At 33.7% G+C, this 11466-nt stretch overlaps 1 protein-coding gene across 6 annotated transcripts in view; it reads left to right on the top strand.

Annotated features, from left to right (window-relative positions):
• DNAJB4 (DnaJ heat shock protein family (Hsp40) member B4) overlaps nucleotides 1–10821 on the top strand; it is a 45207-nt gene extending 34386 nt beyond the window's left edge. For 2 of the 6 annotated variants that reach the window (XM_082686675.1, XM_082686674.1), the window contains exons 2-4: nucleotides 561–845; nucleotides 7185–7753; nucleotides 9512–10821. In XM_082686675.1, the coding sequence (XP_082542801.1) occupies nucleotides 635–845; nucleotides 7185–7753; nucleotides 9512–9745 (1014 nt within the window). In that variant the 5' untranslated portion in view covers nucleotides 561–634 and the 3' untranslated portion in view covers nucleotides 9746–10821. Of the gene's footprint in view, nucleotides 1–347; nucleotides 846–7184; nucleotides 7754–9511 lie in introns of those variants that run through there. The other 4 variants (XM_082686677.1, XM_082686678.1, XM_082686676.1 and 1 more) reach the window with 3 other exon arrangements.
• Nucleotides 10822–11466: the final 645 nt, after the last annotated feature.

Below are 11466 nucleotides of genomic sequence, written 5' to 3' on the forward strand. Positions count from 1 at the left end.
TTATTTTGGTATTGTATATCTTTCATTTGGATCACTTGAAATAAAAATTAAAATACCTAAAATAAGTTCAAGGGTACCTTTATTTGTATAATACCTTTAATTTATTTTAACATAGGATGCCTAATGGCTATAATTATCTTTGCTGTTTTTTCACCTACAGGAGAGTGAATAAATATGTAGTTATGACCTGCTATGCTGAAATAATGGGTTTTTGAATCCACTTAGCTTCTTAAAAAGGAAATAAAACTGGGAAAGCCAGAAGGAAAAGGAATAGTTAATCCTGGAGGAGGAGAAAACCTAGCTCAGTACTTTGACTAGAGGCAGCTGGGGAAGTGACGTCCTGTAGCATTTGCTGTTCTAGAAAGTACAGAGACACGTAGTGAAAATGGGAGGATCTAGAAGGAGGCCGTCTCCTGTGTAGTGTATATTTATCTGTAAGTGAGCCTTTGGGGAAGGAATTAAATACAGAGACGCGGTTTGCTTGCTGCCTTAAGACAGCGAAGCTGAATTGCTGATTTGCTTTAACTTTTAAAATACCCAGCTTGGTTTATTTTTCTTAGAATCGTACTGCTAAGACTGGGGACGCTGTTTTCTTTCACAAAGGGAAATCTAAGTTCATTTCAAGGCATTCGAAATGGGGAAAGACTATTATTGCATTTTGGGAATTGAAAAAGGAGCTTCAGATGAAGATATTAAAAAGGCTTACCGAAAACAAGCCCTCAAATTTCATCCGGACAAGAACAAATCTCCTCAAGCAGAGGAAAAATTTAAAGAGGTCGCAGAAGCTTATGAAGTATTGAGTGATCCTAAAAAGAGAGAAATATATGATCAGTTTGGGGAGGAAGGTAAGTATGCCTTGTATATCTTTTGGTCTCTCTGGCTCTGTCTCACTCTCTCTCTTTTTTCCCCTCTCTTTCAGCCTTCTGGTTATCTTTAAATTCAATTCTCAGACATCGAAAGTAGAAAGAAAAATAATGGATAAAAATAAGATTTCATCTTTGAGCATCTGAATGAATGTTATTACATAGCTGGGAATGAAATGTACTCGTTTGCCTTTTTTAAATTTTGGCATTTTTAAATACATATTTATTCTGCCACTACATTTATAATGTTCACATTGTGTATTTGAAAAGAAACCTTACATTCCCATACTCATTAATGAATTGTGTCAAAAGTCTTATGCAACCTGTTTTGTATTCTAATGAATTTTCTGCCATAACCAGTATAAGCCCTTAAAATGGTAAGACTGGCGGTTCAAATTCTGGGTAGTTTATATTTTATTCACAAAAACAAAAGAAGTGTTTGCCTTTCTGATAGTAATTTAATTTAGATTGAACAGGAGAGATTCGTCTCTCTGAGAAGCAGAAGGCCCAGGCATTTAGCTCTAGTTGTTTTTGGCATTCCGCCTGGAGAGGAAAGAATTTTCCTGATGTCATAAAATACCAGAACAAGTTTTTAGCTTAATTGTAAACAGTAATTGTGTGCCAAGAAAATGAGATCTCAGAAATACAATTTTTGACCTAAAATGGCCACCTAGTTAGCACAATTATTGATTTACTTTTAGATAACATTTCTTTGGAAATTTTACTATCTAGGTATAGAGGAAAGCACGACAACTTCCCTTTCCTCTCCCTGCCATACTTTTGTTTCTTTCATTGTGAGATCAGAAACTAGTTGAATACAGTAAATGAGGGTTATTAAGATTATCCTTTTATCATTCTGTATTTTAAATTAAGTTTGTCCATCATTTCCATATAAATGTAGCTATAAGGTAAGACTATTTTAAATCGCTAATTAACAGCAACAACAAAAACACTTTAATTCCTACAGATTCTGGGATTTTCAACATTTTGAATCAGGACTAAGTTACTTCATTAATTTTTTTCTCCCAAAATATTCTTTTAAATCATTGTATCATTCTTGGTCTCCTTTATCACATTTAACATAAAGTTTTCTTAATCAGAAATATATCCTAATTTACAGTGAAGCAGTAACTATTCATTTTGAGTTAAAAAACTAAATTTATCTAAGCAGAGTGATTGTGTAAACGGTTTTGGGTTTTTTTTCCCCCTCTTCCTTTTTTGATTTATTTTGTTTTTCTTTTTGATCTGAGTAGCCAAAAATTGCAATTTCTGTTCTTGGTTTTGGTGTGATGAGGACCTGCAGTGTCAGGTTCTTCCAAAGTCAATATTGAAAAAGGCAAGTAATGACCAGTTCAATTCTGCTTGTTCCTGATGGCTGTACTAATCAAAATACTATGATTTGGTTCATTTTGAAAGCTAAGCAGGATTCTGAGGTACTACAAACAATATGCTCTTTCTAAAAAGTTATTTGTAATTTTGTAAGGGAATCTACAATCATTCCCCCTCCCTGAAAAAGCAGATAGCCACTGCTTAAACCACATCTCATTGACAGCTCAAGTTTGTTTATAACTAAGCCATAGAATTCAGTATTTTCTAAGGATATTTATCTTCAGAATTTTCAAGTCACCAAATGATACATTTTTCTTAACATTACCTCTTAATAGGTTTTTCCTCTTAATATCTCTTGATACTGCTTAACATTACCTCTTAAATAGTTTTTTCCTTGAGTGCTGTTTCTCTAGTTTGATGCTTACTGATCATTATCAGTGGATGAATTTTTTTAAAAAATGAAAGCAATGTCATTTGTGTACCCTGAATTTTTTTTTTTTTTTTTTTGGTTCTTGAGTCAGATAACTGATACAAGCAATAGAGGTAATAGGGAACAAAAAGTGTTTTAAAGCACTGAAATATATTCAGAAATATTCTCTAGTTATGAGTGACTTCAGAATATAGTTAAATGAAAATTATTTGATTATTTTTTAGAAATTATTCTTCCTTTACAGAAAAGCATTATGTTTATTTGCTCTTTATTCAGAATAGTTCATTTATACTTTGGGAAAATCCCTTTTAGGTATACTGTTTTAATGTGGAAAAATATTTTTTGTCTTTGCCTTTCATTGGTCAGTTTGTGCCTATAGGCCTGGTTCCATCACCCAATGTGTTCTCCAGTAGTAACAAAACACTGAATTTAAGGATTGTGGAGCTATTAGTAATTTACGTAATATACACCTTAACACCCCCCCCCCCATTATTACACTGTCTTTCAAGGCGTGGGACAGTGGGTACAGAAACCATGAACTGTGAAGTGTATGAGTTGAACAAGCTAAACTTACATAGTTAGAAAATAAGAGAGGGGCCCGTGGGTGGCTCAGTTGGTTAAGTGACTGCCTACAGCTCAGGTCATGATCCTAGAGTCCCAGGATCAAGTCCCACATTGGGCTCCCTGCTCAGCAGGGAGTCTGCTTCTTCCCCTGACCTTCCACTTCTCATGTTTTCTCTCTCTCGCTGAAATAAATAAAGAAAATCTTCAAAAAAAAAAAAAAATAGAAAGAAAACCAGTGATCCAGTTTATTCATGTTTTGAAAATCTGTAATATCCACAATTTTAAAGGTTGGGTTTAAAAAAGTTTGGATAAAAATAGAGATGTTTTAAATTTACTATATGACCCAGCAGTTCCACTCATAAGAATCTATAAAAGAGAAATGAAAACATAGATCCACAAAAAGACATGTACATGAATGCTCAGAGCAGCATTATTTGTAATGGCCCCAAACTGGGAACAATTTTAAAGTACTATCATTAAGTGAATAGATAAACAGAAAGTGGCATATACGTACGTGTACACACACCCACACACATGCACAGACACACGTATACCCTAGAATACTACTTAGCAATTGAAAACATTGATTTAATAAAACATGCTACAACATGCATGAACTTAAAAACTATGCCAGGTAACAGAAGTCAAATTGTCAAAGGCTACATATTCTATGATGCCATTTATATGAAATGCATGGAAAAGGCACAGGTTATAGAGAAAGAAAGCAGATCAGTGAGTTGCTTAGTGCTGGAAGTGGGGGCAGAGGTTAGCTACAGATAGAAATTAAGAAAGCTTGTCGGGTTGATGGAAATATCTGTAACTGGGCTGCGATGATGGCTGCAGAACTCTACAACTTCACTAAAATCACTGAATTATATCTTTGCAATGGGTTAATTTTACAGTATATAAGAAATAAAGCTATTTTTAAAAAGGGAGAAATGTTCTCCATACTTGAACCATTTGAAAACAAAAAAATAACAACTACATAAATTTAAAATTGGATTTTGAACCTGTCTCTCCTAGAAAGTTTGAGGTTTAGTTCTGAATTGTTCAGTGGATATGAACAGAAGTTTGCATTAAAAGATTGAAAAAAAAATTTTTAGTAACACATCCTTACAATATCCTAGTTCTCTAACATTTCTTTTTCTTTATGCCCCCGCTTTTTTTTTTTTTTTTTTTTTGGTTTATAGTTTACTCAATAACTTTCATTAAATACTGAAAGGTAGTATTTAATGATCAAACTTGTGTTCAGTCTATTAGTCTATACCAGCTTGCTTCTTTAGTTCTTTAGTTTACATAGTTAACCAACTATATATTATTAAAAATAATTTGGATTTTTGTGAGTCAAAGCTGCTTAAAGGATCTCATTATGTTAGTAACTCTGTATGTCTTGCTATAAATCTATAGATTTTTACATATCAGATCTCCTTAAAGTAAGAGTTATTAAAATCCTAATTTTTTTTTCTTTTAAATCCTAATTCTTCTCCAGTGCTGCTGCTTTTGACACACTTTCAACTAACTGGAAATCATGGTTATAGATTGTATACCGAACATATATTTATTTTTGGATTGCAAATTGGTTGGTTGGTTTTAAATAATAGCAGTCTTTCTATAGCATAGGCAAATGTTGATTCTAGAGCATATTCCTTGACATGCAAAGTGATGATGGTGTCTAGAAAACATTTTGGAGAGCAGAGGGAATCCAATCGAATATTAAAAATTTTCCACAAGCAGTCAAAACTGCTGTTGACTGTATGGTTGATAAAATGCTTGGTACAATTCAAGTGCTAGGCAAGGCAGTCCTTGCATAATAATTCATGTTAAATTGTTGTGACTTTTGGTAGAATTTTTTGCAGTCATTATATAGCAGTCTGTCCTTTATCTAAGCTATGTACTTGACTGTTTAGTGTCAAGGAAAACGTCAAAGTTTCATTGGAGCCTTCACGTCCGATTTGATAAATGTCACTTCAGACTGTGACTCTTCTCAGGGACTCTGTAATCCTGATTGAGTTACCAATTTTGGCAGAGGAGGGAAAAGGTTTTAGGGAAAACCCAAACCCATAATAAAAAAACTTAAAATGTTATTCCTTCTTTTCATGAATTTATCATAAGTCTAAAACATTTAGATATTGACTTGTAAAGAGTGAGATTGGGCAAGCTAATTTACTCAATTTATGTTATTAACTCTCTGTTAAACTATTATACTCTATTATATTTGTGGGATGAAAAATGAAATATGATTGAAGTAATTTAAGCATTGGTTTAGTCACATTGATCATGACCTTGAATTATATACCTAAGCTATCATTTGTAAAATTCTATCTCTAGCTTTTTTTTTTTTTTTAAACATTTGGAGTTATAACTGAACTGCTAAAATTTATAAAAAGAAATTTGTATGAGCTGCATGTTAAAAGTCCTTGTTCTGCTTTTGCTGGTCATTCTCTTTCTATAAGGGATATCCTAACTGCTCTTTGGATATATCATTTAATACATATTTTGACAGTTTACAGATTATTAGACTTTCCTTGGTCTTTCCAGATTTCTGTTCATGGATGAAGGTAAAAATGTAAACATCAGCTGAGACTCTTGGATGACACAGAATATATGCATACCTTTTAATAGAAGAAGACAAATAGAATAAAACATACAAAACTAAGTCTCTTTGAAAGCATGCTGAGTATAATTTTTTTATTATTAAGTCTCAAATGTGTATGTGTGGTTATACTTTATATTTATATTGCTATATATTATACTCTATATTGCTTTTGCTTTTGCCTCTTTTCTATCCTGATACTCAAGACACCTTTTAAAGTTTAAATAGACTTTAAGAACTAGTTCATTCTCTATTCAATAAATACAAGCACCTATCATTTTCACCCTGTATATGTGAGCAATGCAAAAATGAATTAAAATATATTTCCTGCCCTCAAATTACTATTTGAACATATTAGAATCGCTTAGTTTGATCTCTAGGACTTATCACAGTTTTAAGATTTTTAGATTTTCTTCTTGCTTGTTTCCTTTGTCAGGAACTCCCGTAACAGTCATTCACAATCTTTGCTACTGCTGTAATGATATAAATCCTTGCCAGTATTGATCCCTTAAAAGATCACTTACTAATGTTTTATGGGTTTTAACAGAACCTTGCTTTGGTATGTAACAGAAAATGCTAATTCAAATATGTGATCGCTTGTGAGCTACATATTACTTACCCGAACCTTAAAGAATAGGGTCAGATGTCACTATCTTGGTGTCTGAAGCGAGTTGTTCATAATAGGCAGAAATCACCAGTCCAAAGGACTAACATGTCAAGAGGGTTTACAATGCTTGATTTTAATCTTCTTTTTACATACTGTTTGAAATTAATGCCATTACATGGTAAGCCTAGATAAACAATTTTGTTAGCTAGAATAGGGATAATAATTTTGGAGTCTAAAAAAACATTTTTCATGCAGTGTCCTATTAGATTTTTTTCCCTTTCTGCCACAGAAAGAGTTCATTTTAATTAACTCTTCAGTAAAAGTACTGAAATAAAGCTAGTTAGTATGAAGATGGTATTTTATATTGTTGATTATGCTCACTGATTATAATGGCACTTAACGATTTAGGTCATACATTTTGCATTGATTACCAAAGACCTATTTCAATTGACATCTTTTGAAAACTTACATTTATACGCTTTAGATTGTCCAACCAGTAGTTTATGAGATAAGAAGTTTCTGGCTTTATTTTATTTACCAGTGGAACAAAGACTCAGGAATAAATTGTCACTAAACATGGGGATTTGGAGGAAGAATTTGAAAGCTAATAGTTGACCTTAGGATGGAATGGTCAAAAGTTAGGTAGCTGTTCTGCATTTAGTCATAATGGCATTTCTGGCCAATTTATTAATAGATTGTAGCCTAAGTTGGCCAAAGTTTGTTAGTAATACGGTTTTTACAAGTTTCACTTTCAAGAGTTGCAAGCTTTTTCCTAATCATGTTTATTTGTTCGTTTAGGATTGAAAGGAGGAGCAGGAGGCACTGATGGACAGGGAGGTACCTTCCGGTACACTTTCCATGGCGATCCTCATGCCACATTTGCAGCATTTTTTGGAGGCTCCAACCCCTTTGAAATTTTCTTTGGAAGACGGATGGCGGGTGGTAGAGAGTCTGATGAAATGGAAGTAGATGGAGATCCTTTCAGTGCTTTTGGATTCAGCATGAACGGATATCCAAGAGACAGAAATTCTGTGGGGCCCTCCCGCATCAAACAAGATCCTCCGGTTATTCATGAACTTAGAGTATCACTTGAAGAAATATATACTGGTTGTACCAAACGGATGAAGATTTCTCGAAAAAGGTTAAATCCTGATGGAAGGAGTTATAGATCTGAGGACAAAATTCTCACCATCGAGATTAAAAAAGGGTGGAAAGAAGGCACCAAAATTACTTTTCCAAGGGAAGGAGATGAAACACCAACTAGTATCCCAGCAGACATTGTTTTTATCATTAAAGATAAGGATCACCCCAAATTTAAAAGGGATGGATCAAATATAATTTTCACTGCTAAAATTAGTTTACGAGAGGTAAGTTAGTAGGCCTTGGGATTCTGAAACCAAACAGAATTATGCCTCCAGTCTTAGGGAATGTATCTAAATAATAGCTAATGTTTATTAAATGTTTAGTACACATTATTTTTTACGTTCTCATGAGAACCCTCCAGAGGTGGAGCACCTGGGTGGCTCAGTCATTGGGTGTCTGCCTTCAGCTCAGGTCATGATCCCGGAAACCTGGGATCGAGCCCTGCATCGGGCTTCCCGCTCAGCAGGAAGCCTCTCCCATTCTCCCTGCTTGTATTCCCTCTCTATCAAATAAATAAATTAAATCTTAAAAAAAAAAAAAAAAAGAATCCTTCAGAGGTAGTACTACTATTATACCTCTTTTATGGATAAGATTATATTTTCTAAGTTTAGTTACCTGTACTAACAATTTAAATGCCAACTTGAAGTGCTAACCAGATTATGTACTAGGAAGCCTAATACTGGCTTTACGCTACTTAAATTTTATAGGTATGTTTTATGAGCTGTGCATTGTAATTGAAGTTGATGTATAAGATTTTTTCTAAAATTGTTAATTTGGAGTAATAATTATATAACCAAAAAGATATTAATTTAAAATAATTTATAAGCATACTGCTTTAATATATGAGTCCTTATTTGTTCTATTTTTAGACATCATTTTTCAAATTGGATTATAATCCTGCAAAAATGGCCATGTCAGTTATCTGCTTAAAATGCTTAAATTTGAGGGCGCCTGGGTGGCTCAGTGGGTTAAGCCTCTGCCTTCAGCTCAGGTCATGATCTCAGGGTCCTGGGATCGAGTCCCACATCGGGCTCTCTGCTCAGCAGGGAGCCTGCTTCCTCCTCTCTCTCTCTCTGCCTGCCTCTCTACCTCCTTGTGATCTCTGTCTGTCAAATAAATAAAATCTTTTAAAAAAAAAATGCTTAAATGATCCCACATACATCTATCATAAAGTCCAGACGTTTAAGCTTAAAATGAAAGGTCATTTTCAATCTGATTTCTACCCATAAATGTTTATGCATTTCCCTAAGTTTGCTCTATTATTATCTTATATACATTTATGTCATCATCTGAGTTCTAAACTATGGAGCACTGTTGTTCCTTACTCTGCCTTGAAACCCGCTACTGGTTTAATGTTTAGCTCAAGTAATCTGTACTCTCAGAAGCTAAGGGGGGTAAGCTGGGTGCTCTTTTTCTCACAAGAGACTTCTGCACCTCTGTGCTAACGTTATACTGTATTATTATTTCTGGTTTGCTTCTGAGTTCCTTGAGCATTCCCTGAGCTGGGATCTGTGTTCATGGTCCCTAAGCTCAGTATCTAGAAGGAATGTGTGGCATATAGTAGCACTCAGTAAACATTTGTTGACTAAACTAATAAAATGTATTTCTTATCGTAACATTTTCTTTCCAAAGAAGTAGGTAGTTGCTCTTATTCTAATTCCCCTCACTCCTAAATTTCTCCCTCTTCTGTTGTCCAGCTCCATCCCTGCATCTTGAATGTTGTAACGGCAACCTCCATTTCATTTCAAGATAATGTGGAAGACCTTTACTTCTCTTTCCTTTCCCTTCTCCTTTCCTTCTTTTGTACTATGTCTGATCATGCATGACCTGAAGGGATTTTTTTAATAGGGGACAAAGTCTTCAAAGTATTGATATGCTTTTGGAGGTTAAGGTTTTACCTTATGGTTTCATCTTTTATACCGAGTTTTGTTGTTGAGTTTTTGAAGTTCTGAAGTTTGTTAATTTTATTTGGTCTCTCTTAGGCATTGTGTGGCTGCTCAGTTAATGTGCCAACCATGGATGGAAGAACCATACCTATGTCAATAAACGATATTGTGAAGCCTGGAATGAGGAGAAGAATTATCGGATATGGGCTGCCGTTTCCCAAAAATCCTGACCAGCGTGGTGACCTTCTAATAGAATTTGACGTGTCCTTCCCAGATACTATATCCTCATCATCCAAAGAAGTACTTAGGAAACATCTTCCTGCCTCATAGAATGAAAAACTTTGTTACCCATATTTTGATAAGGCACTGAAAATATAAAAGGACTGGCAGTTTACTGATGTAGATGTGAATTCTGTATAAAGATGTGTAAATTATCTTGAGGATTCATTAAATTGCATGAATAGAGACGGGTCAAATAAATAGGCAAAAGGGATTTTTACAGTTAGAGATGAAGACACAACCGTTCACTGTATTTTATTTCATTTCTCCCAAATCAGAAATTTTTAGTATTTTGCTTACATGTAAAATTTGTTTTTGTGGAGTTAGTGGATATATTTCTAATAAAGTACTAGACTATCCAAGTACTTTATTTCTTTTATTTTTACATTGTCAGTATGATAGTTTCTCATTTTTAATGGAAATTTAAGTTCTTAACTTACCTACACATGTGATATATGTTTCTAGAAAATAAAAACCCAAGTAATTTGGAAATGTGGTTAACTAGATTTAAATCTCCAACTGAAATGTTGCTATAGGGCTGGGACCCATAAAAGAATATCCTAATGCATATGTTTTACCATTTTGGTTTTTAAAGTATGCTGTAGCATTTCTTAATAACATGGTTGTAATGTTCTTAAGGCACACCTTTTCATCATAAAGAGTAAATTATTGGCAATTTATCTCCCGTGGAAATCCCAATTGCCTGAATTACTGATATTTTAGAAATAGGCTGTTTTTAAAATGCCATATGTAATTTTATGCAAGTTGACTATATATCTTGGACTTAATAAATTATAGGCACATTTTATTGTTCACTAGTTTAAAATAACTTGTTTAATAATAAATGTGTTTTTAGAGGAAATATTGTTACTTGGAATTAATTTTCCAATTACACAATCTTCTATAACTTACTCATCCTATGCTATATGTATCTTATGCAATTTCCCTAAAAAGAATAAACTACCACTATGGTGTTAAACCAAAATATGGGGAAAATAAACACTAACTGCTGCTTATGAATGACATTGCTACTATTGTTATGCATATAAATATTTTACTTTTTCATATGTATAGATTGCATTTCTTGGGTGTTTTAATTTTTTAAATATATTTGCGTTTAAAAATTATTTTGCTTTCTTTTTTTTTTTTTTTTTTTTTGACCACAGTAAGAATGATGTCTTGAAACAAAGTTTTTGGTTCAAAAGTAGCTTTTAAGGTGACTGATCTATGTACAAGGTACACTGGATCCTATCACCCTTCAGCAGAGTACAAGGATTCTTTTAGAGATATAGTAAATGGGCTCTAATCACCACATACTTTATAGCCTTACTGCATTGTAACTGACATGCCATAAAGCTTAGCTTTTTAAAAGTATATCGTTCAGTGGTTAGTATATTCACAGAGTTGTGTAACCACTAAATCAGAACATTTTTCATCACCTGAGGAAGAAACTCCATATCCGTTAGCACTCACTTCCTATTCTTCAGTGTCTGGGGAATACAAATCCACTTTCTGTCTCTACAGATTGGTCTATTCTGGGCATCTAGTACAAATGGGATCAAAGAATATGTGGTTTTCTTCCCTCATTCTCTCTCACTTAACATGATGTTTTCACGTACATCCATGTTGTATCATGTATCAGTATTTTGTTCTTTTTTTTACGGCCAAATAATGTTCCGTTCTATGGAGATAACCACTTTTTACTTTTACATTTATTAGCTGATGGACATTTAGGTTATTTCCTCTTTTTGGCTGTTGTGAATAATGTTGCT

This window comes from Mustela nivalis (genome assembly GCF_964662115.1).
Source record: "Mustela nivalis genome assembly, chromosome: 10".
In the NCBI taxonomy this organism is placed as follows: domain Eukaryota; kingdom Metazoa; phylum Chordata; class Mammalia; order Carnivora; family Mustelidae; genus Mustela; species Mustela nivalis.